The sequence below is a fragment of the Cyprinodon tularosa genome, unplaced genomic scaffold (assembly GCF_016077235.1).
Source record: "Cyprinodon tularosa strain WSP-4 unplaced genomic scaffold, ASM1607723v1 ctg1115, whole genome shotgun sequence".
NCBI lineage: Eukaryota > Metazoa > Chordata > Actinopteri > Cyprinodontiformes > Cyprinodontidae > Cyprinodon > Cyprinodon tularosa.
Window position 1 is genome coordinate 79,792 of NW_024037911.1, and position 26,798 is coordinate 106,589.

Genomic DNA, 26,798 nt, shown 5'->3' on the forward strand with positions numbered 1-26,798 from the left:
CAGTCTGTCACTGAAGGAGCTCTCCAGTTCTGCAACAGCTTACATACTTTTATTCCATTTGTAGGATATTTTTAGGAGGCATTTAAAAATGCTTTTACTTTTACTCAAGTAATATTATTATGAAATATCACTACTTGGACTCGAGCTAAATATTTTGTTACTACACAGTAAATACACTGCAAGCTTGTTTTAATCAAAATAGCATCATACCTAGAGAAACATTTTAAGTTCAAAGTTTTTTTTATTTTTAAGGATACAAGTTTTTATGATTTTTATGAGCCTGCTGTACTGATTGGAGGTCAAGTGGAAAAACTAAACAGTAGATAAAATCTCTGGTGGTTTCCCCCTATTCTAATATGCTTTATTTATTGCAGGTTTTTTGTTTCTTAAGGTTTAAGGTGACATTTTGTTTTGGAAAAGTCTTTCTTCAGTCTAATTTTTAATTAGCTATCACATAATTTAGTTATATTCTGTTTGCATTTTAGTCTGCAAAGGAATTTAGATTTTTTGATAGCTATTAATGAATTCAATTCAGTTTATTTCTATAGCGCCAATTCCTAACACATGTCATCTCAAGGCCCTTTACAGTTCACCAGATCATACAGTTAATGTTTTCAATCTAAGGAAAAGCAGTTGATTTCATTGACTCGAAGGCAATCCCTCACACAAAGCATGCTTGTAGCGACAGTGGAGAGGAAAAACTCCCTTTTAACAGGAAGAAACCTCCAGCAGAACCAGGCTTAGTGTGAGCGGCCATCTGCTGAGGCTGACTGGGGTTCAAGGAGACAGAAGCAGAGATACGAAAAGCAGCTGTAAAAGGCGGCCCCGTCCAGGAAACACACAGCCAGGCAGACGAGCTCGGAGCCAGCTCCCATGTCAGAGGATGAAGAGAGCACATACAGCCAGTCACAGCCAGAAAAACAGGACTACACTGAAAAACAGGTCGATCTCCAACATCTATAAATAAAGGTGAAAATTTTATGTTTTCAGTTATTATTATCCTTTATACAAGATATTTTTAAATATAGGGTAATTTGTTAGCTACATTTTTCTTTTACTCAAGTTAAAATAGTTTGAAGTAGTTCTACTATTACTCCAACACAATGTTTGGGTAACCTCTGATAGTGAGAACTGGATGAAAAAAAAACCCATAATAAATCCCATAAGCCCTCTGTTTCCTAAAATATCTTAAAGTTTGTTCAGAGTGCATATTTCAGGAATGTTTGCTACATTTTTAATTTTCTAATAAGCTTTTTATATTTATTTTTGATAGACCTGATTAAATCTCTGCAGTTCTTCAATATTTTATCCAGTTTTGCATCAGCAGCATAGTAGAAACACTGGACAAACAGCAGGTAATGTATGGGTTATTTCACTGATAAACATAAGAGAAATAATCATATTTTATCTAGTTAAAACAGCACTTTAAATGTTGAAAAACGTATTTAACAGCTGACCATGGTGCCTTGGGATGAAAGCTTGAGCCAAGTGACCAACAGGAAACCAACTTCAGCGTCTCTGATGACGTTTCGTTTAGCTACGGAAAGCCACAAAGCTCAAAACACGTATTTTGGAATAATAACATTAAATTGAGCTTACGTTATCGTTTTTTGTTTTTTAGCTCTAGCACTAAAGTTAACTACGAATAAAGTATTTACTGTATTTTTAACGCGAACGGCGCAGAGAAAGAATGAGAGTTTGTCTTTGCTCCGAGCAGCCGGTGTGAAACGGTCCTTTATCGCGTTGCATTGTGGGAGTTACAGTCCGTGCCACATATCGGTCTCCATAACTTTGTACAGTCAGATCAGAGAGAGGCGCGAGCCGAAGTCCAGCGGGACGGACGGGCGGCACTCCTCCACCGCAGGATGCTTTACTGGGTACCAAACCGTCTGCCAGAGGATAACAAGCTCACGGGTTGGAAACGGCAGCCATAGAGGAAACTTTTAGCTTCTCTTTTAGCTAATTTGGGAACAGCTAATGGTTGCGGAGGTTAGCCAGCGATGCTAACAGGACTTAAAGTGGGATAATAAGTGGCATTCAGCTGGGTTATTTAAGCTGGGACTCTATCTGAGCTCTGCAGGCGGACTGGAGGCTCCGCAGCATGAACAACAACAACCAGAACATTTGCATAACATTGTTGTTATCTGATAAGAGCGATTGTTCTTCGTGATTCCGCCTTTTTTATTATTAATTAAATTCCTACTATGAGGTCGTCAGGAAGTTTCCCAAAGCAGGTGTATCATTAAGTTGGGACTAAAGAGCAAAGAATGCCTGAGGTGGAGGCTTCCAGTTCATCTCTCGGTTTGGAGGACCCGCAGTGGCTATGCATGGTCACCCTGTTCATCGCATCCCTGCTCACTTTGGCTATATACTTCGTGCAGTTTTTCCATCCTGGCTTAATAGGAGGCAGGCAGAGAGGAGCAGCAGGAGCAGCCCAGGAGGAGGAGGAGGAGGCAGTGGCTCTGCTGCGATGGGCGCTGTCACTGAACAGCTGGAAGAGGCAGTGGAGGGCAGCCTGGTGCAGGGATCTGAATGAGGAGGCGACCAGGCGTGGGGTGAGTCTGGTGACTGCTGATCTGCCTGCTGTGGAGCAGGTGACTGCAATAAAGGAGCTGAGGGATGGATGCTTTCTCTGCAGAATCCCAAACATGATCACTTTAGGTTTCTATAGGGAGCCTCAATCACTGCTGACTTAGACTGATTTATGTAGTCATTCTGTTTACACAAGTTTAAACAAAAAGAAATTTAACCAAAACTGTTGCGACCCCCGTAGAAGAGCTTCGCTCTAGACAATTTCATTTTTTTTAAGTACAGCCTTGAAAACAGTAACGAAATACATAAAAACAGTAATATAAACATATGACTGTATATTTAGAGCAGTGTTTTTCAAACATGGTCCTCAAGGCACCTTGCTCTGCATGTTTTGGATGTTTCTGAGCTTCAGCACACCTGATTCAGATAATTGCAGTTCAGCAAAGCCTGACAATCTGCTATCAATTGATAACAGGTGTGTGGAAGCTGGGAAACATCTAAAACATGCAGTGCAGTCTGCCTTAGAGTTCTAAAATTTCAGTTTTTTTTTTCTTCTTTTTGTTATAATGAAATACAATAAAATTACCCATTTTACAATGATTCACCAGCAGTCTGATGTGGTGAAGAAGCAGTTGCAGAATCTGCTGGACCTGCATCAGATGCTTCGAAGCTTCTTCCCAGAGGGCAGCAGGGAGAACAGTCCATGGTGGGGGTGTGAGGGGTCATTTATGCTGTTACGGGCTCCGGATACGCAGAGCTGGGATGAAATGTCTTTAATGGAAGGAAGAGGAGCCCCCATGATCCTCTCTGCTGGTCTCACCACTCTTCTCACCTTCTTCCAGTCTGAGGCGCTGCAGCCTCCACACCACACAGTGAGACAGTGCTGCTCTAAGTCAGTGTGATAACATCAATCCAATGGCGCAACGACACAACAATAGGTCCGTAAGCTGCATTATCTGGGTGGGCCCCATCTGAAGTACAACACGTGATAAACATTCAGGATACGGCAATAGTTCCAGAAATCAGCCAAGAAGATACAATTACGCAATTCTCAGTAGTATATGATCACGCATCACACAAGGAAAAGTAGTGACCGCGCACCTTGAATGGAGCCATTGATGACAGCGCACCACCACATTAGAGACATCCCAAGTTCCAAAAACTCATTTCAGGGAGATGCTTATCGACCCACCACCGTAGAGAACCGACCCGAAACGTGCCCCATACATACACACTTCATTGTTCTTCACCTAAAAAGCCATCGGGCAAAACAAAACAGCCCCCCTCCTCACCCACGCTCTCTCCATTCATCTCCTGGTCACAGTCTTTACTCACTGCAGCAACGTCCTCCTCTCCCTCTTCGGTTCTGTGAAAGAACGTGTTTATTTTGGGAAGTTTTTTCCGTTCTTCCAGCAGCTCTTCTTTCCTTTTTCTTTTCTGGAATCCGCTTAAGTAACTCTTTTTGGTATCCATCTTCGCTAACACATTGTACGTAACAGTTATGGTTTTAATCTACGCTCTGGGTTACCCATAATTCCAAGTGGTAGTGTAAAAAATAAAATACTCAAATACATCTTTTTTTTTAAGATCTTTATTGCGGTGTGAAACATATTATATCAGTGTATTTTTTCCCAACCGTCTAATGAACTAAACACAGTTATTAACATAGTAATTAAAGGTACCACGGTCTGCTTTGCTATTGGTGTCGTGTTTAAACGTCTCACCATCATGTTGAAATATGGCATGAAATTTGACCCTGGTCCGCTAATCTACAGGTGCTGGTCATAAAATTAGAATATCATGAAAAAGTAGATTGATTTCAGTAATTCCATTTAAAAAGTGAAACTTGTATATTATATTCATACATTACATACAAACTCATATATTTCAGATGTTTATTTTGTTTAATTTTGATGATTACAAATGACAACAAATGAAAATCTCAAATTCATCATATCAGAAAATTAGAATATTGTGAAAAGGTTCAAAATTGATGGCCCCTGGTGCCACACTCTAATCAGCTAATTAACTCAAACCACCTGCAAAAGCCTTTAAATGGTCTTTCAGTCTAGTTCTATAGGCTACACAATCATGGGGAAGACTGCTGACTTGACGGTTGTCCAAAAGACGACCATCGACACCTTGCACAAGGAGGGCAAGACACAAAAGGTCATCGCTAAAGAGGCTGGCTGTTCACAGAGCTCAGTGTCCAAGCACATTAATAGAGAGGCGAAGGGAAGGAAAAGATGTGGTCGAAAAAAGTGTACAAGCAAGAGAGATAACCGCACCCTGGAGAGGATTGTGAAACAAAACCCATTCAAAAATGTGGGGGAGATTCACAAAGAGTGGACTGCAGCTGGAGTGAGTGCTTCAAGAACCACCACACACAGACGTATGAAAGACATGGGTTTCTGCTGTCGCATTCCTTGTGTCAAGCCACTCTTGAACCACAGACAGCGTCAGAAGCGTCTTGCCTGGGCTAAAGAGAAACAGGACTGGACTGCTGGTGAGTGGTCCAAAGTCATGTTCTCTGATGAAAGTAAATTTTGCATTTCCTTTGGAAATCAAGGTCCCAGAGTCTGGAGGAAAAGAAGAGAGGCACTTCATCCACGTTGCTTGAAGTCCAGTGTAAAGTTTCCACAGTCAGTGATGGTTTGGGGTGCCATGTCATCTGCTGGTGTTGGTCCATTGTGTTTTCTGAGGTCCAGGGTCAACGCAGCCACATACCAGGAAGTTTTAGAGCACTTCATGCTTCCTGCAGCTGACCAACTTTTTGGAGATGCAGATTTCATTTTCCAACAGGACTTGGCACCTGCACACAGTGCCAAAGCTACCAGTACCTGGTTGAAGGACCATGGTATCCCTGTTCTTAATTGGCCAGCAAACTCTCCTGACCTTAACCCCATAGAAAATCTATGGGGTATTGTGAAGAAGAAGATGCAATACACCAGACCCAACAATTCAGAAGAGCTAAAAGCCACTATTAGAGCAACCTGGGCTATCATAACACCTGAGCAGTGCCACAGACTGATCGACTCCATGCCACGCCGCATTGCTGCAGTAATACAGGCCAAAGGAGGCCCAACTAAATACTGAGTGCTGTACATGCTCATACTTTTCATGTTCATACTTTTCAGTTGGCCAACATTTCTATAAATCCTTTGTTTTTATTGGTCTTCAGTAATATTCTAATTTTCTGATATGATGAATTTGAGATTTTCATTTGTTGTCATTTGTAATCATCAAAATTAAACAAAATAAACATCTGAAATATATGAGTTTGTATGTAATGTATGAATATAATATACAAGTTTCACTTTTTAAATGGAATTACTGAAATCAATCTACTTTTTCATGATATTCTAATTTTATGACCAGCACCTGTATGACCTCTGGATCAAGTCATGAAGTAGAGAAAGGCAGCCAATAAATTGTAGATAAATCTCACACACGACTAAGATGTGTTGAACAGTTCTCTTTTTCTCATCAGGAATCTCTTCTGTTGAAGTTTGAAGAAGATGGCTTTGAGGCATCAGAACTCGCCGTCAGGAAGGTTTCCAGCTTCCAGAAGTCGGCCACCAACAAGGTAATTCCATCCAATCGGCCTTCCTTAATTCATTAGAAATGGAACCTCTCCAGAACTAACGGCTGACGAGCTCTGACTTGTCAGCCTGCCTGCAATAACGCTGGGATTTTCCCCCGTATTCATCAAAATTTCACCAATCAATTCCCTCTTTGTGTTTTTGCACCACGGCATTTTCTTTAAAGGCCTTCCTGTGGCGCTTTGCATACCCAGTCCCCTTTCAATCAATTTGCATGCTATCATGTTGCAGCCATAAGCTTCAAGTGGGTCATTTGTTTATTGACCAACTCAGAGGAGAGACAATAGGAAGGAAAATAAATGAGTTTGCACAGTGTTTTGCAAACAAAATCTGTAAAGTGCGGCATGTTTTTCACTTGCATTGTTATGTCAATATTCTGCAAATGTTGGAGTCGCTCTTGGACTTTTTTTGTTTTTCAGAGAATTTCTGTCGAGTCATCTTCGCTTTAAAAATGAAATTTAAATAAAACATTTTTATGCATTTTCCTCTGATTTGAATATGGAGCAAATTTTGTTCCATTTTTGCTGCAAACAAAGAAGACGTTTTGTAAATGGAAATTTAGAGAAAAAAAATGCAACCCAGAAATGAAACCTTGAAGAAAACTTCATAAAGATAAAAGCATTTTGAGAACATGCATAACAAAAAAAAAAATAAATAAAACGTATTGGAAAAAAAGAGAGAATACAATCCGAGAAAAAAAAAGTAAAAACTTTTATTAAGAGATAATTCAAAGTTTCATTTCTGGATTCCGTTTTCTTCAAATTTCCATTTGCAAAAAGTGTCCCTATGCTTTCAACAATAACAGAACAAAAATCACTCCATATCTAACTCGTCAGTTTGCTGATGGCATAGGATTGTTTCTATTTAAATAAAGAACAATCATAATTATCATATATCACATTCACAATATCTAATACATTTTTTAAGAGCAGAAATTCACGTTTAAATAGCAGATTATCTTATTTTCCTTTTCAATTTAAAGAGTTATGATGTACTGAAAAATATCTTTATAATGCCCTTTTTATTTGTCCCTTTATGACTAAAGAATGACGCCTCAGTAGTTCGGCGCCGATGCATCTAAGAGCCTGTAGCCTGTTTTCATTAATTTACTTTGAAGTGAGTTCCTGCACTGTTTGGCGGATGTGACATCTGCATCAACTCAGCCACCAGTAGCAACTCATTGTAAGGTGAAAAAAACGAGCAATGAGAACGAGCAGAAGAGTGCTGCAGTTCTGTGTTTTGTCCACAGGTGGCAGCATCATTAGAAAATTACGTCATTTACTACAGTTTTGTGAATTCATGTTAATGTGTATTTAAAGACATTTCAATTAGTGGAAAAAATTACAGGGGCAATATAAAAAAAAAAAAAAGTCTAAACAACCAAAACTTTCACGACCCCCATGCAGTACCTAAATGGACCCCCTAGGGGTCACGGACCTCCTGTTGAAGACCTCAGCACTAAAGGGCTGGTTATCCTCCCGTAGCAGTGTGTCGCAGTGAGATTGTCGCAAATATTTTTGATTTGTGCCCAATATTGAAGCGTGGTCTGTGCTATGTTATTCCACGCCACAACGCAAGAGGGACAATCAGGAACTAGCTGTGGGTCTAGATACGGCCGAGTTGGTGAGGAAGTGGGGGCATATCTGCGTTCACTGCGACACCTGGTTTCTGAGTATAAATCAACTTTTATTTTAACACGTTTTTAGCTCATTTTACATTAAATCAGATGAAGCTGGTTTAGTGTTTTTATTTATTTTTTTTTTGTTTAGCTAAGAGATCAAAGTCAAAGTTTAGATTTCCTATTTGTCCAAAATGATAACCATGCATCTTTTCCCTTCACTTAACAAACGACTTTGTTTTAATCTGTTGCATTTTAAGCCAATAAAATGCTTTAAAGTTAATGGTTTTACGCTCATAACAGAAGTGAAAAGGTTATTAATGCTGCTCCAAATACTACAGATGACTATGAATGAATGAATGAGGAACTTTACTCATTATCTTATCAGTGCGGCAGGATCTGTGCCAACCTCCACAATGCTTGGAAACCAAACCAGTTTTTATGTTTTTTCCCTGAGAGGTCAGATAGGGATGGGCTGCTCGCCGGGTTCCTGGCACCATCTGTTTGGCCGTGCTTCCCTGTGCAAACTCAGCCTTTTCTTTGTGATGGACGGTGATGTTTAGCAGCAGCTCTGCTGTTAAATGGACACAGGCTTATTTTTACCCACATGCTGTGAGCAGCACCTGTGTGTTTAAGAAGCTTAGATATGAGGGGAGGAGCTCAGAGACACCAGTGTTCTTACATCATATCATAATAAGCAAACTTCCAAACGTGATTACATGTTGTGGAAGGAAGCCTTTCCACCCAGGCTCTCTCCCCCACAGTTTACAGACCCCAGTAGATCTGTTGCTACATCATCCCGTCTAACAGACACTACAGGGATAGACGAGCTACCAGCCCGACCTCGTTGGATGGCATTCCTCGCAGACACGCGTAAACACCAAAATTTTTTCTACGCCCTCAGATGTAAACCGTGTAGAGACTCCTCAGCCGAGCTGCAGAGAGCCGTCTAAGAGAGAATTTGCAAAAAGAAATGCTGAAAAAAACCCTTGAAAGTTAGGGAAATTTATGCTTTCATCCCCGAGGAATATGAAGCTCCAAAAATATTTAATAATGAAAGACAGAAACATGACTTTACCATAAAATATTTAGATGTAACTGTTATTTATTGATCTAATACATGAGTCAAATAAAAAAAGACATATTATTAGATTGTTAAATGCACGATTAAAATGTCCCATTAAATAATTGACATGCATTTAAAAAGATTAATTAAATGATTGAATGTTATTTTGAAAGAAAAAAATGATTTAACATTTCATGTAATTCACTTTATTTGTATAAATGAATGTAGAGTGAAATAAATATAGTTGTAGCCATGCAAAATTTCCGCAATTTCCTTGATGGGCCCTTAGCCGGTCCTTTGCAGTTCCTTTTTAAACATCAATATTTGTACTAAAATAATATTTCTCTCATGATTTCTGCACATTAAGATCTAAAGAGAAGCATCATCTCCTGGTCAGGCCCTGTAATTCAGTGAAGGGGTAAAAAAAAAGAACGTCCAAGGAGAAGGCCTCTGGCTGGAAGTTGGAGGGGATTTCGCTGGTAGCAGTGAGCTGCCATTCAGTTGGCGTTTGCCTGCGAAGGGCCGTTTTGATTGGCTGCTTCTCGGGGATGGAACGGTTTATGAAAACCGTTCGAACCGTTCGGTTCGACTGTCTCGGTTCGATTCGCGTGTGTTGCGTTCGGTTCATGCGCTGCTCCTTTTTCTCATAGGGGAAGCGATTACACTCCAGAGCAGAAGGTGGCGGTACTGCGGCCAAAGCCAACCACCAGTAGTAAACAAGAAGAAGAAGAAGCGAAGCAGCGTAGCCGGGTGTAGCAGGGAAAAAAATCAGTTGTTGTGGAGAATTGTGTGGGTATGGCGAGTGGGAAAGAACAGGAGTTGGAAGACGCGCCAGCAGCACTTTATAGGTCTGCTGTATGGGAGCGCTTTGCATTTAGAGTGACCTACGATGACTGCGGAAAGAAAGTTGTGGATAAAAGTGCAACAGTGTGCAAGCATTGTGCAACACGTTTTGTTTATGCTAACAGCAACATGACCAACATGTCAGGCTAACCCCAAAATCCCACATACTCTGTCATGCTCCCCTCCGCTCCGCCCCGCTGCGCTCCAGACCGCCTGCACAAAGCAAAGCCTACAGCCTACACTGTGCTCCCGTCCGCTCCCCTCTGAGTCCCTTGGAGATCGTAGAGAGCATGCGCGAGATGATTAAATTCAAAGCAGCAAAACATGCGGAAATGATCCAGGGTTTCCGCGAATCATTAAAAATAATTACAATTCATAAAAAAAAATTTTTTCATACATTTTTTTTTTTCATTAATCTTTATTATTTTATTAATTTTTTTATTTTTCGGTGTAACAATAAACATATACCGAACCGAACCAAAAACCGTGAACCGAAACCAAACCGTGGATTTTGTGAACCGTTCCACCCCTAATGTATATTACGAGCTATACATATAATCTCTCTCAATTGTCTATCAACAACATGTCTATGATGACATTTGGAGAGATTTGGAGTTTTTGAGATATGACGTTATTGTTGATTTGCTCCAGCAGGAAAAGGCTATGAGGGAGTAAGATGTGGGATATAAGGTCCTAAAAAGCATCACTGGAACTTTTCATAAAAATCTAACTTTTCCCTGTAAAGGGTCAGGCGGCTTTAACCATCACTTTTTGATGTCTGTTTAAGGCGGTAGGTCTTCACCAGTGTGTGAAGAATTAACGATGCAGACAGTACCTGCTCAAACAACAGAGCAGGGTTGATGAAGTGTAGATGTCTAAAGACAACATGCAAATCGGTTCTGAGTGAAGTTCCTCATTCTCGTCACTGTAAGAGAAAAACGCTGCAAAGTCACCGACGTCACAACGAAGCTGTGAGTTTGCATCTCTGACTGAAGCAATGGAGGCGACTTTTACAGAGACCTGGCTTTAGAGCTGCAGCAGGTCTGAGCCAGAGCCAGACTGTGTTTATAAACCCAGACTGTGTTTATAAACCCAGACTGTGTTTATAAACCCAGAGAGTGTTTATAAACCCTACTGTCTGACTTTATACCCCATTCAGGATATTGTTCTGTAGTTTACAGCCCTGCAGGTTATGATTACTTTAATCTGATTTCAAACAGCTTTAACCAAATGAAGTGGGGTTTTTTTTTCAGCTCTCTGTGATGCGGTCACATGTTATGTTTTTTTATACAGAAACCAGTTTAGATGTTTACATACCCTCTGCATGGTTACAATTCTGACCTCCTCTGTTTTCAGAGGAAATTATTGTTTTTGTTTGTTTTTTTTGTTTTTTGTTTCAGCCCCTATAAAGTCCAAACGCAACGAACATAGAGGCTGGGGTTGATATGATGTTAATAAACACCTTTCCAAAGTTATTTACACCTTTTTGAGCAATATTATTGACTCAAGAGTAAAATAAATTCAGGAAGAAGTTGCTTTACTTCTTCTTCTTTTTCAGCAAGAAGCAGTCAATCAGACCTCAGGGATTCTATGGAAGCGGCTCTCGCCCCGCCCACTGAGTCTGATTTTTTTATTTCATGATGAGTCTGCTACTTAGGGAGTGGTGGCCTAGTAGTTAGGGCATAGGACTTGAAATCCTGAGGTTGTGAGTTTGAAACCCACTCCCAAAGACTGCCACTCTGGGTCTCTGAGCACGACCTTTAACCACGATTACTTCCCGGGCGCCCCACAATGGCCGCCCACTCCTCGCCAAGGAGAATTAAATGGAGAGGTAAATTACTCCAATGTGAGATCAATAAAGTTCCATTATCCAAGAGACTTTAAGTACATTTAATTATTTGATTGGACTTTCAATTTTACATTTCAGTATTTTATGTAAAATTTAGGCTTTTAACCCTCCATACTAGCCATCTACACATGCTCAAATGCATAGCCCCGCCCCTTACATTATTTGATGGCATCTCTTAGCAGCTGTGTCTTTGCAGACAGCTTCATCGCAGCTGAATATTTGATCATTAATTTTTTAGTGTGGAGCTAATTTCTCTTTTCTGTTAGCCCATCAGTCTGTATTAAGGCTGAAGTTCAGGAAGGTTTATAGCAATCCTCTATGTGTAGATTCATTGGGTCTGATGGACCAAATCTGTTTTATAGTCGTGTTGAAAATTTCTACGAATACTTCTCATTCGCCACATCAGATTCAGCAAACTTTCTAAACTCCAGCTAACTTCATGAACGTGATGCAGTTTACCTAAGAAAGTATTCATTAACAGAAGATTGAAGGTGAAGAAGAGAGACCATCAGTTCAGAGATGGGGGTTCTGCTGATTTAGAGCTGAGCAGCAGAATTAAAGGACCAATAAAAGCCAAGCAGTGGGAAATAGATCCCAAATAAAATTTAGCTCACATAGAGCTCACTGACAATGATAACAAATGAAGTTACCCCAGTTACCGACTTAGATTTTTTTTAAATTTATCTTTTTTTTTATTATTAGTTCCATGTTTTATTTTTTCATATACATTTTTTTGTAACATTTCTCTTTTTCAGCTTGTTTTTACGAATGTCCTTCTTTCTGAGGTTGGATTTCACAGATCTGAGGAGCAGAGACACATTTCATCGGTCATCATAGATGTTAGCGATAACAGTTTTATTAATTAACTGTAAATGTTTATATTGGGCTTGAATTAAAGAGAATTCGATCTGTAAAACACCATAAAAAATGTTATTTGTAAAACTGCATCTGAAAAGGAGAACTTCAAATGATTTAAGTTTGAAAAAAAAAATCAGCAAAATAATAAACAACGTGCAAAAAAAAAAAAAATATAAGAAAACAATAAAGATACTCAAGAAACCTTTTTTTAAATAACAACCTTTCAATATTTAATTTCTAGATAGTTTTTTTTACTTTCAAAATTTCATTTATAAAAAGTGTTCTTTGCTGCAACATGAATGTAACAAAAATCGCTCCATACTTTTCAAACCATCCAACTCAAACTGTGACATCGGATAAAATAAAAAAATAGATTTTATGTTCAGGAGCAACTAGAGAACTGGTTGAGCAGTGGACGTAAAACCTGCAACGTTTCTTCAGATACGAATAAACGTGTTTCAGCCCGTTTGTTTGTTTTAATCCTGAATGAATCAGGGAAAAGTCTGCCATAAACTCATTTTATTGTTTTAGAAAATAGTTTTTTATCAGTATTTCCTGTAAAATGAATAATAATATAGTTCCTTTCATTTCAGACGTCTGTGCCTTTAGTTCCCCTCCTGATCTAAACTGCTTTCGCTTTTTCTTCCCGCCAACAGGCCGCCTCCTGCAGCGTGGTTGGAGAGAAGCTTCAGTTCCTCCTCAGCGTTGGATCCACAGCTGATCCCTGTAGATACACGGCGCGTTTAGCTCCAGTAGAGCTCCAGGTAAACGCTCCACATTCAGCCAGCTGCAGAGTCCATGAAATAACCAGCTTTATTTACCTTTACCCAGGGAGGCCAGCAAAACCTGATTTTCCTCCTTGTTGTTGTGGTTTAGTTGAATGAGGTGGTTTATTGAAAGTGATGGGCGGCGGTGGATTGAATTACCGCTGGCTGCAGCATCAGTACAGATAGATGGAGGTTCCTTCTGCGCTTGGACCTCATTAAACATCCATATCAGAGAACAGATCACGTTCTATTAAAGGACATATTCTAATATAATCAGATCTTCAATGTTTACCCATGTTACTTTACGGTACCGGCTTTAAAGGTGTCTGGATTCACATCGGGTCGTCCTGCCCCTTAATCCCATTAAGCTTCCATCCTGTTTAGAGATGTCCCGATCCAGGTTTTTGCACTTCCGATCCGATACCGATATTGTTTTTGGACTTCCGATCCGATACCGATACTGGCCGATACCAGCCTATCCAAGCATGTATTTAAGTTTAAGTTAAAGTATTTAGCCTTAGTTGTAAGACTCATGTTGAAAAGGGTTTTAGTACTCTTGATAACATCTAGCCAGCTGAATTAGGTGAGATTGAATAAAACACAATGCTTGGTAACAACAAACTTTCCTGTTTATTAAGAGATAAACACAAACTGGACAAAATTGCGAATAGCAATCTGAAATTGCACAGTGAGCAGTAAAACCGTAAACAGTTAAAGGTGCAAGTATTACTGTAAGTTTTAATAAAAATGCAAAACAGGGAAACACTGGCGCAAAATAGTGGAATGGATCGTTTCAATCGGCGAAACTGGAAAATACGGACCTGATTTTTTTTTAAAAACTGGATCGGCAGTCTGGATCGGCATTTTACATGCTTTGCCGATACGCATTTTTTTGCCAATATCGGCGTCCCGATCCGATACGTGGATCGGATCGGGACAAGCCCAATCCTGTTCAGTCTGAACTCTCCACTCATGTAGAGTAACGGCCGACATGAGGTAACCCGATTGAATCAGAGCTATTTTTAGCGCCATAAGGTGCTTGTCACCTTCCTAATGTCGTTCTTTTAATAGAGTGGGAGTAACATGCTGGCTTGTTTTTGTTGTGATCATGGATCCGCCATTGTTCCAGGAAAACAAAGCAAGTCCTCTCGTCTCTTTTTGGTTTTTTTTTCGCTCTCCCTGCTTTAGATTATCCTGGAAAAGTCAAAGGCTTGTTAGGTGTTTCCAGGCTAGAAAACAGGGGGGGTTTATAGAGCGCCTGGCCAGTTTTTGGATAGAAAAGAGGTTGAGTTGCGCTGTAGAGTGCACAGCTGCGTCACGTTACCAGGAAGAGCCTCGACACACATGCATCCCTCTCAGTGCAGGATCCATCTTGGAAATGTAAACACAGCAGCAGGAACAGCTAAACCACTCACAGTAATGTGGGGACGGTCTGACAAAGATTAAACCCGTTTATACATGGCTCGCATGTTACATACTATAAACTAGCTGCCATAAAAGAAATGCCTCCTTTACTGAAGACTTTTGGTCTGTGAATCTCATTAAAACTTGACTATTAAAGTGCATTTGGTTGGTATGTGTCCTTAATTAGCAGCTATTAGCGAGGTGGGAGGAAATTCTCACAAAGCGAAAGTAAGAGGTTCATTAAGCAGGACTCTGACGGGTCTCTGAAGGTTTTCAACTATAAAAAAGAAGTTAGATTACAGCTATAAAAAGAGATCTGTCTTAAATGCTGATTTTCTTTGAGGCGATGGTTGTCGATCTGTCGTCATTTTTTGCTTAAGCGCTCCATTCTGGTGTTTGTTGTGTGTAGCTGAAGTGTGTCAAACTGAAATAAGTTGCATCGTTGCTGCAATTTTTGAACTGATAAATGACCAAATCATGCTGAAAATAGGGATGACAGTAATGGATTAATAAATGAGTCTGAAGTTTATTGATCTTATTGATCGGCTAATAAGTTATTGATAGGCAGCTTTTTTAGAAACTTTGTTTTTTTCTTGTGTCAAGAGGATTGTTCATTAACTGCTGCACTTTATGGAATGGAAATGTTCTGAAACGCTCTGTGATACAAAATGACAATAAATGTTGTCTAAAGGGCTGGTTATCCTCCCGCAGCAGTGTGTCTCAATGTTCGCAGATATTTTGTTATTCCGCACTACAACGCAAGAGGGACAATCAGGAACTAGCTTTGAGTCTAAAATCAAAAATTTAAATCAAAGTTTATTTATATAGCACTTTACAACAACACTAGTAGACCAAAGGGCTTTACAGAAAGATAAAAACATTGCAAAAAAAATCATACTAAAATCATAGGCATAAAATAATGTGTCCTAAGTATTAAAAGCCAGTTTAAAAAATGAGTCTTTAATCTGGACTTAAAAAGGTCCAGATCAGTGAGAACCCTCAGACGGAGGGGCAGGCAGTTCCACAGTTTGGGTGTGGTGACCACAAGGTACGATCGCCCCACTGTTTATACCATCTAGATACGGTGAGGCTGTGAGGAAGTCGGGGCAAGTTTATGCAACAACGGCGGGACATGAGGGCAAATAAGAGCGGGGATCCAGGTGGGAAAAGGGTCCCAGCGTTCTCGCGCACCTCGCTCTTCTACCTTCTTCACGATTCGTTTTCCATAATGGCGGTCATACAAACAAAACAAGCTGATAAGGTACCAAACAGGAAATAAGCTTAGTGTAGAGCAGATGTAGATTTGACCAATCAGAGGCCTCCTGTTTGCGGTCACTAGTGATGTCATGAGATGAGCCGATGCTTTGAGGCGTGTGTCGAGTAATGGAGGGGGCATTTCCCCAAAACAAGTGGGGGGGGGGGGGGGGGGGGATTCATTTAGGGGAGGGGCCAAAATTGATGACGTCGGAAGCCTTGTTACCGTTATACCGGGTGACCGCTATGGGGATGGTTCAGAAAGCGCAACAACTTTGAGAGGCTTTTAAACAGCCTCAGTATTCTTTTTGTTTTTTTATTAGATTGGTATCTTTATTTCGAACATGCAAGAGAAAAAAAAAAAAAAAACAATAAAACAATGTTTAAAAACATTGGAGAGAAAAACAACAAACAAGGTACCCTTCTTTCCTGAGTTAATATACCTCTATTACATGTGCGAAAAGGAGTAGGAAGTAGTAGAACTTATGTGCTCCTACCCCTTTAATTCTTGTATTTCTTCAATTTACAATATTTATAATGATGTTGCTATATATATCCATATAAATACCTACCTACCTACACACATATATATATATATATATATATATATATATATATATATATATATATATATATATATATATATATATATATATGTCAGTACCAACAGTACCAACTGTCCAAGATGAAACAACTAAGATCCAGAAGTACATCAGAAAGATGGCCCCCAAAGACAAATGGCTCGGTGAGTACCTCAGGCAGGAGAAAACCGAAAGTGAGGACAAGAAAGAGGAAGGAGAACCATCATGGAGGGACAAGCCGCTGCACGGCGTATACCACAGACAAATAGAAGAAGTGGCTGATATCAAAAAATCCTACCAGTGGCTGGAAAAGGCTGGACTGAAGGACAGCACAGAGGCACTAATCATGGCAGCACAAGAACAGGCACTCAGTACAAGATCAATAGAGGCCAGGGTCTACCACACCAGGCAGGACCCCCGATGCAGACTGTGCAAAGATGCCTCTGAAACAATACAGCACATAACAGCAGGGTGTAAAATGCAGGCAGGAAGTGCATACATGGAACGCCACAACCAGGTAGCTGTCATAGTGTACAGGAACATCTGCCATGAGTATGGGCTGGAAGTCCCAAGGTCAAAATGGAAGACACCTCCTAAGGTAGTTGAGAATGACCGAGCTAAGATCCTATGGGACTTCAAGATCCAGACTGACAAACAGGTGATGGCTAACCAACCAGACATCGTGTTGATCGACAAACAGCAGAAGAAGGCAGTAGTGATAGATGTGGCAATCCCAAGCGACAGCAACATCAAGAAGAAAGAACACGAGAAGCTTGAGAAATACCAAGGACTGAAGGAGGAGCTAGAAAAGATGTGGAAAGTGAGAGCAGCAGTGGTGCCAGTGGTAATTGGAGCACTGGGGGCTGTGACCCCCAAACTGGGAGAGTGGCTACAGCAGGTTCCAGGTAAAACATCAGAGGTCTCTGTCCAGAAGAGCGCAGTCCTAGGAACAGCTAAGATACTGCGCAGAACCCTCAAACTCCCAGGCCTCTGGTAGAGGACCCGAGCTTGAGGATGACACATACCACCCCACGTGGGGTGAGAAAACAGCTAGTATATATATATATATATATATATATATATATATATATATATATATATATATGTGTGTAATATGCTATGTCTTACTTTGAACATGAATACTGCAGTTTGGTATTCTATTAATTCCTGGTATTTTAGCAATTTAGATTTTAGAAATAAGGAGTTTGCATGATCCCGAAGTCCGGCGTTGTGAATGATTCTTATTGCTCTTTTTTTGCATTATGACTAGTGGCTGTAGTGAGTGTTGATAAGTATTCCCCCAAACCTCTACACAGTAATTCAAATAAGGTAACAGTAGTGAGCAGTATAGGATGTGAAGTGCTTTGGAATCCAGAATCAATTCAGTCAAGATGTGCAAGTTTATAGGAGGGTTGCCGTCAGTGGGATAGAATGTTGGGAGCAACATGTGGGGGAGGGGTTACTCCTTAACCTGCTACGTGGAGCTACCCTGGTACCAGGAACAATCCCATTTCCAGCCCAGTTGTAGTCGGGTAATCTTGGACCTTCACCATTTTCATGCAGACTGATCTTCAAACCTTTGAGTTCATCAGCGTGTGGAAGCAGCTCAGGATGTCTGTTCTTTGTAGCTTCTCTGTACTGAAGCTGTGGAGACCACTTCCCTGGAGTCAGAAAACACCCAGCATTGCCTGAACTAGAGGTGGGATGAGGATGGATTCCTGCTTGATGAGGCCCCCTCAATTCCAGGGAAAGGATCTCAGCTCTGCTGCGTATGACGACATTTTGTAGCATCTGTTCTAACATGACTGTGCAGCGTTTTCTGTGAATAAAATCGCCTGACTAGTTTGAACCCTGACCTCATCCCTGCAGAGCATCATCTGAATGATCCTTCTCCCCGTAAACACAAACCTTAACGCTTCAGTCAGGGTGACGCTGTGCTCGCTCCGAAGGTTTGATGACTCTCCTGTCAAACACCTGGAGCAATCACCCAGTTTTCCTGTGCTGGGAGTTAAGAGGGTGATGCAATAACTTTTTCTCTGCCATCTGAGTCAGTCTGATCTGGTTCCCTCCAGGCTCTTCAACCTAATAACTGTTTTCTGCCTTGGCTTGTTATTCTGCTTCAAAGAAGCTCCCTCTTTCTGAGAAAGCCTTTTATTATTTTCTCAGGAAGTATCCACATCATAATGATGCCACATGTCTAAAACAACAATCTCACTTCGCTGTTTTGAAAACAAACACTTCCTCCTGGATCGCTCACAGTTCTCCTTTGCAGTGATCATAATTAACGATGTTTGGGTTTGTCGGTTGATCCAGAAATCAGTCTGTTTCCGTCACAGGCTGTGATGTTGCTGTTGGTATCTGATAAGGTCATTGTTTGCATCGCATCAGTCCCACACTGGAATCCAGACCTGTTCAGGCACATTACCCACTCTCTATTGGTTTCTTCTACAGACAGAGAAGGGTTATAATTTCTGAAGGGCTGGAAGAAACCAGTCTTAGTGAAGCGAAATTAAACATTCAGTATTTAGATGGATAGATGGTCATAAAACAAAATAGATCAACAATCATTGTGATTTTCTTTCTGGGGTGTATAGATGGCTAAAATATGTAATCAAAGACGAAAACGTGACTAAAAAAGATTAATTTAGCATTATATAAGTGAATGGAACATCTATTTATCTAAGACTTGATATTAGGGCTGCAACTAACGATTATTTTGCAAATCATTAATCTGTTGATAATTTTTTTCATTTATCGATTAATAATCAAATAAAAAAGGTTCCTTAAAAATCCTTTTTACAAAATTGAAACAGGTGAAACTAAAAGTTTTCCATTTGAGGACTTCCGGATAGAGCATATTGATAGGTAAAAATATATCAACATTTTTTATCTTAAATGTAAAATGTTGATATATTTTTGCATAATCTTGGTATACTTACTGCTCTAAGTGTTTTACTCTTTTAGCTAAAGGCTTGTTTTAGAGTCTCTACATTCCATTTAACGATAAATCAGTTATTAAATAGGTTGACTATTATTGAAATAATCGATGACTCCGTTGAATTGTTTCAGCCCTACTTGATCTAAATATTAAATATGCAATAGAATTTAAAAATGAACTATTAAATGTCACAATAGATAATTAAAAATTCATTTTGGATGATTAGTCCAATAATTAAATGTAATTTAAAAGCTGGTGAAGCTTCTCAGTCATCCGGGTCATAGTCATTACAAAAAAAGAAAATTTAAAACAATCCACTGGAAGTTTGAAGACGTTTTGCTTCCCATGCAGAAAGCTTTTTAAATTCAAAATGTCAGGAATAGCGTTGAGTTCGAGGTTTTATACAGTAGCCCAACAAAGCCTTGTTTTGGCTTAGAAAACATTGCAAATTGGAACCGACGAACAGGTCCACCCCTTTGGAATGGGATCTTTTGGCTTCTTTTGTTGGATTTTGGGTTTGTAGGGTATGGGGCATTGCAGGCTAAAAAAAGAAGCCTAACAACATATATATATATATATATATATATATATATATATATATATATATATATATATATATATATATATATATATATATATATATATATATATATATATATACACTATATTGCCAAAAGTATTTGCTCACCTGCCTTGACTCACATATGAGCTTAAGTGACATCCCGTTCCTAATCCATAGGGTTCAATATGACGTCGGTCCACCCTTTGCAGCTAGAACAGCTTCAACTCTTCTGGGAAGGCTGTCCACAAGGTTTAGGAGTGTGTTTATGGGAATTTTTGACCATTCTTCCAGAAGCGCATTTGTGAGGTCGCACACTGATGTTGGACGAGAAGGCCTGGCTCTCAGTCTCCGCTCTAATTCATCCCAAAGGTGTTCTATCGGGTTGAGGTCAGGACTCTGTGCAGGCCAGTCAAGTTCATCCACACCAGACTCTGTCATCCATGTCTTTATGGACCTTGCTTTGTGCACTGGTGCACAGTCATGTTGGAAGAGGAAGGGGCCAGCTCCAAACTGTTCCCACAAAGTTGGGAGCATGGAATTGTCCAAAATGTCTTGGTATGCTGAAGCATTCAGAGTTCCTTTCACTGGAACTAAGGGGCCAAGCCCAGCTCCTGAAAAACAACCTCACACCATAATCCCCCCTCCACCAAACTTTACACTTGGCACAATGCAGTCAGACAAGTACCGTTCTCCTGGCAACCGCCAAACCCAGACCCGTCCATCAGATTGCCAGATGGAGAAGCGCGATTCGTCACTCCAGAGAACGCGTCTCCACTGCTCTAGAGTCCAGTGGCGGCGTGCTTTACACCACCGCATCCGACGCTTTGCATTGCACTTGGTGATGTATGGCTTGGATGCAGCTGCTCGACCATGGAAACCCATTCCATGAAGCTCTCTGCGCACTGTTCTTGAGCTAATCTGAAGGCCACATGAAGTTTGGAGGTCTGTAGTGATTGACTGCAGAAAGTTGGCGACCTCTTCGCACTATGCGCGTCAGCATCCGCTGACCCCGCTCCGTCAGTTTACGTGGCCTACCTCTTCGTGGCTGAGTTGCTGTCGTTCCCAAACACTTCCATTTTCTTATAATACAGCTGACAGTTGACTGCGGAATATTTAGGAGCGAGGAAATTTCACGACTGGATTTGTTGCACAGGTGGCATCCTATCACAGTTCCACGCTGGAATTCACTGAGCTCCTGAGAGCGACCCATTCTTTCACAAATGTTTGTAAAAACAGTCTGCATGCCTAGGTGCTTGAATTTATACACCTGTGGCCATGGAAGTGATTGGAACACCTGATTCCAATAATTTGGATGGGTGAGCAAATACTTTTGGCAATATAGTGTATATATTCACTTGTTGACAGTTATATGAAGTAAATTTTTTATACAATAGAAATTTTTCTAAATCCGACTAAAGCTTGACTAAACGTTCACATATGAAATGAAATATTTGACTAAAACTAATTAGTTTTTTTTTTTTTTTTTCATAAGATTAAAATACATATAACATAAAAATGGCTGCCAAAGAAAACATTGCATGTATAAATATAAAGTAATCACATTTATTTTTAGGGTGTCTCCAGTTTGTTGTTTGGTTATTTTTGGGGTCGCAGACGGAGATGTTTGGCTAGAAAAAATGATTCTCTCTGGGTTTAGGATCTGAAGAGTTTTTTGGCCACGAACCCAGTTTATCCAGTGATGTTATGGTTACTGAGACACTTGTTATGTTCTGCTCTTCTGATATTTAGCTTAATGGGGCTGGAGAGGGAAAAAAATGATCAGTTTGTTCATCATTGGACAAAGTTACTCAGAGGCACATTTTTTGATGACTTATTTTGGTTTTTAGGTACAAATTTGACTTTATTTTCTTTAACCTGATATTATGAATTTGTTCTTGCAATTATGACTTTATTTCTGTAATTAAAATTTATATATATATATATATATATATATATATATATATATATATATATATATATATATATTAGTGCTGTCAATCGATTAAATTTTTTTAATCGCGATTAATCGCATCAATGCCTAAGTTAACTCGCGATTAATCGCATTTTAATCACACATTTTTTTAATGATTGAAAATCCTTTAAATACTCTCGATGACATAAAAAAAATACATACAGGCTAGGTTTGTGCCAATGTTCTTTTTTTAAAATGAAAACAGGTCACAGACACTGATTTATGCCATAGAAACATATGGCAAGAAGATGGGGAGGCATGTAGCAAAAAATAACAAATATGTAGCCAAAAAAAAGGCCCTGAAAACAGGGTGATGTAAAAGACAGTCTTTACAGTTAATACAGTCTTTTGAACAAAGACAAGCATTTTACCCTACTGCTATAAAATGTAGTACAGTTAACATTAGATGTTAATTAACCAAGATAATAATGAACAATTTTCAATCAATACATCAAAATCAATAGACCGACATCACTAGATGGAGGTAGTCTATGCTCTAGAAAGTTACTTTTCAGCCTCTTAACAAAAATGAGAACACACACACACCCACCCACACACACACACACACACACACGATACTGACCTGTGGCGTACACAGACAGCGAGTGCCGTAGCAGATTCCATTTCACCTCAGTAATCTGTTTTCTCAGTGTATTTCAGGTTGCTACTAGTTACCAGACACTCAACTTGTTTGTTGGTGGTGGGGCTTAAAGAAAAGGCACTAGCGTCACCCAGTGTATGAGCGTCTTTTTCCCTTGAGGAGCTCCGCTCTCGAAGCCTATGAGAAATGCATACACTGGGGGAAAATAGCCCCGCCTTCCCGCAGGCTGCAGCGGGATGTACTTGGAAAATTGTACCATAAAACCACATAGCGTTAATCTCACGTTAAAAAAATTATCGCCATTAAAATGGCCTCGCGTTAACACGATAATAACGCGATAATTTTGACAGCACTAATATATATATAAGATATGTGGGTGACAATAGTTGAATAAACTTTTGGCTCTCAAAATGGTATTGGTGCCCTATTAGATACTGATACAACCATTTTAGTGCTGGATCGGGGTCCTGCCTGATACTGGTATCGGTGCAACACTAATATATATCTCAGTGGGCCCCAATACTCCTTCTTGTATTACTTGCCTTTTCCTCTCCTTGCAGTTAGGGCTGGACCAAACGTGGCCTAAACCTAAATCATTATATGTTTGGTCGATGCAGCATAATTACCATCTTGATATTATTTCTTTTGCAGCTTTTTTATTTTATTTAAACCGTTACAAGTACAGAGCAGTGAAATTCACTGCCACGCCCGGGGCACAATGGCACTTTGCTCAGGAACCCATAGTGGCAGTCTGTTGGAGTGGGACTTGAACCCATAACCTCAGGATTCCAAGCGCAATCCTCTAACCACTTCCCTCTGAATATTAGCAAATAAAAGGTTCAGAAAGGCTTTTATTTTGAAAGTAGATGCTTTTGTTGAGGTACCTATAATGACTGGAGAGCAGCGAAGTTTCCTGCACTGCAAATTTTTTTTATCTAAATGAGTCATTTTTTTCCTAAAATAAGTGCATTATCTCTTGAATTAAGATGCTAAGTGAGACACTTTGCCAATAACAAGCCAATTTACATTTAAAATAAGAGAAAACAATTACATTGTCTTATTTCAAGTGAGTTTTATCTAATTATCTAACTTTAAGAGGAAAGATAGTCATTCCATTGGCAGATCATCTTTTTTACCTACTGAAATTAAGGGGTAAATACACTTAATTTAAGAATTTTTAACTCCTCCTTCTTATGGTTTTTGTAGTGTGTGGCGCTACTCTGTGATGAACCATTGTTTACTCTCTGCTCCTCAGCTTCAGCTCCACATGCAGGAAGTCCAAGATGAGATCAAAGTGAGCTGGGAAGTGTCCCATCTGGACGTCGAGGGGCTGCATGTCGCCCCCAGCCTCACACAGGTAAATCTGAAGGAAACTGGCACTTCTTTTTAAAATAGGTTGTTTGATGCCTGCTAAGCAGATTTAACAAGCAGGTGTTTGTGTTTATGTATGTATTTTATTAATGTTTTTTTTTTCTTTAAATAATTAAACAACCAATTTAATTAAGATCTTTTTATAATAATAGATTAAAAAAACACTATAAGCTGCTGGTCAAAGCTGCATATACAGATATTTTAACTCATTTAATAACTTAAATATTGAATATCTAGAGGTTGATTGGGTCTGGTTTTAATCTCTAAGTATTTTCAATATTTGCTTTTCGTAGAATTATTGATAAATATGTGGTTGATAAAGGAAGCATAGCACCCTCTGAATTGTATTTATGGTAAACAAAAAAAGAAAATATGAAGTTAATCTTTGTTTATTAAATAAAGATTGATCAGCAGGAAGTGGAAAAATGTTCCTTAAAAACAGGTTATCATGTTTCCATTCTTCAATAAGCTGTGAATCTTCTCTCTCCATCAGGACTCTGCTAACGCCTGCAGTGCTGCAGCCCTAAAGGAGCGTCTGAGGCAGCTGCTGCGTGCGAGCCGTCCCTCTGTGCTGCTGAGCTGCAGGCCTGCTCAGGCCTCAGAACGCAAGGTCAGACAGAGGCTTCCCTCATTCAGGAGGATCTTGTTTGCTTTGTTTGCTCTGTGCTTTCACTAAAAACAGCTTTGATCTGAAAGCCGCAATCAAACATATAAAGATAGTTTCTTTTTTAATAAACAGGAAGTAGAGATAGCAGAACAGATTACAGATCAGTAATGGAGCAAAGTTTTGATGAATGAATCTGTTCAAGTTGTATTTACTTTATCATGTCGGCTAGTTTTAGTGATGTTCTTATAATCCGGAGATGTAGAGAGAATATAATTTTAATCCTGCATTTCAGACGCTGCCGGTGGAAACAGCTGATCTTCGGTTAATGTTCAGAACTGATGCGATAAAAATCTGTTTCCATCTTTATTAGCAGATTTTCTTCTTTAGAAAAAAGAACAACAGATAAGCATAAAAACTTTTAGAAAAGAAAGTTTCCATCATGCTCCTCTAAGGTGCTATTAAAGCTTAAAACAACGTTGATAGAAACCCATCTATTCTGACATATTGTTATGTTTTGATTCAAACTTTTGCTTTGCAGCCTTAGCCGTATGTTTAGGGTCATTATCCTGCTGGAAGAGGAACGTCCTGCTCAGTCTGAGGTGTTTTAAAGCCTCTAAGATCATTCCTTCCAGGTTTGCCTTTGCATTAAAGCAAAATCCCTCAGGAGTTTCTTTAAGTTTTGCATGTGGGGCCAGAAATTAGATTTAAATATCATCTTATTCCATCTAAATGTCTGCAGCTTTCCTTTCCTGAAGGTCTTCAGGATTGTTTCTCAAAGCCCAGATCTGTAGGCAGCTGCAAAACCTTAACATTCTCCATCCTGAGCTGAGGATCCATACAGCTTCTCTCCAATAAAGCTCCTCTATTCTGACCTGTCAGTGTAGCTCTCTTGTAGATTTGCAGAATTTAAAATTTCTGTTGGTTTTTGAGTATATATCTATTTACATATGTGTATGTTGTTTGGTTATATCTGAGAAATTACATCCATTTAACTCTCTTATATTTTACATTTATTCAAATCTTACGGCTCAGTGTTACTCTGTCAATTTTCTGACATCAGTTCTGCAGCTTTAATGCCAATTTTGGATCCTACTGATTTGGACTGAGAGCTCTGCTTGCTGTTGGTGTATCTGGTTGGTTGGATCGGTCGCTGTGGTCTGCAAAGTTTTCTGTTCTCTGGTTTCTCCAACAGGAAACTCACGGCAAAGTGATGTCGCCTCCGAAGCCCCCCCGAGCCCACGACTGGAAGCTGCTTGTAAAAAACACCCGCGTCACACTCAATCAGGAGGAGGATGCTGCAGGTAAGCTGCAAGTCTCCTCAGTTTCATCTTTCCTGTCCTGTAAGGCAAGTTTAACAGAACTGGGCCTCCTTCATATCACCTGGATCCTCCCAACACCCCCACCATGAATCCACCATGGGGAGTAAAACTTATGTTTCTACCTTCAGAGGAAACTGACAGAAAACCACCGTAGACTAAAAACTATGAGGGCTGTGAAATAGTGACAGGTTTTCCCGTCCTGTCTAATGACTAAATAGAAAAAAAGCTCCAGCAGCGTCTCATTTGGCCATGGTTCCGCTTTACAGAACCTTTCTCTGTGTTCTTAGCATCAGTGTTTCCAATAGGATTTTAGACTGTGGTGGGAAAGTCTCTGACCCTCGGGGGTTTTGCACATTTTTAAGTGTGGTGTAACCCACTTAAAGGGGAACCCTGTTTTTTTTTTGTTTTTTTTTTACATTGGGCCCTTGATTTTACGTTATTATATCATGTTCTACCTAACAGAATATCTTCAGAACAGCTCCAAATGACACAAAACTCACGTGGGTGAGTAGAACATGATGTAATAACATAAAATCAAGGGCCCAATGTAAAAAAAAACAAAGTTCCCCTTTAAGTGCTTTTTTGAGGCCACTTTTTTTTTTTTACACTTTTTTTCTTTTTTGCCTTGTGGTCCACTAAGGAGCCTACAAATCACTATCTTAGAAAGGAAAACACAATGGACAAGTTGATTAAGTGACTGTTGCCGTTATTTAAGATAAAACATTTCAAATTCTGTTATTTATTTTAGACCAAATAACATTTACATCCCGCTAGCTCCCTGAGGGTAAACATGCTGTGGCTCTGACTGCAGCGCTGAGAGGGACTCTAGGAAAGATACGTGCTTCACCTAAGAGTCTCTTAAAGCCGCCAGTGACACCAGAAAAGTTGCTAGATTTGTTGCTAGTCGCTCTTTTGGAAAAGAATCGCTGGAGGGGTCTGAAAAGTCGCTAAATATAGCGGCAAAGTCGCTGAGTTGGCAACACTGCATGGGTAAACCAGGCTGCCAGGGCGGCATTTTTATAACGGAGGCCGGGACGCGCTCTACGAAAAAGAT

General features: G+C 39.8%; 1 protein-coding gene across 2 annotated transcripts in view; it reads left to right on the forward strand.

Moving 5' to 3' along the window:
- The first annotated feature begins 1,730 nt into the window (after window positions 1–1,730).
- The window catches only part of LOC119792360 (C2 domain-containing protein 2), a 41,586-nt gene continuing 16,518 nt past the window's right edge, over window positions 1,731–26,798 (forward strand). The window contains exons 1-6 of one of the 2 annotated variants that reach the window (XM_038298975.1): window positions 1,731–2,555; window positions 6,023–6,118; window positions 13,025–13,132; window positions 23,703–23,804; window positions 24,312–24,428; window positions 25,618–25,726. In XM_038298975.1, coding sequence (XP_038154903.1) covers window positions 2,268–2,555; window positions 6,023–6,118; window positions 13,025–13,132; window positions 23,703–23,804; window positions 24,312–24,428; window positions 25,618–25,726 — 820 coding nt within the window. In that variant the 5' untranslated portion in view covers window positions 1,731–2,267. The remainder of the gene's footprint in view (window positions 2,556–6,022; window positions 6,119–13,024; window positions 13,133–23,702; window positions 23,805–24,311; window positions 24,429–25,617; window positions 25,727–26,798) is intronic. The other variant, XM_038298966.1, reaches the window with a different exon arrangement.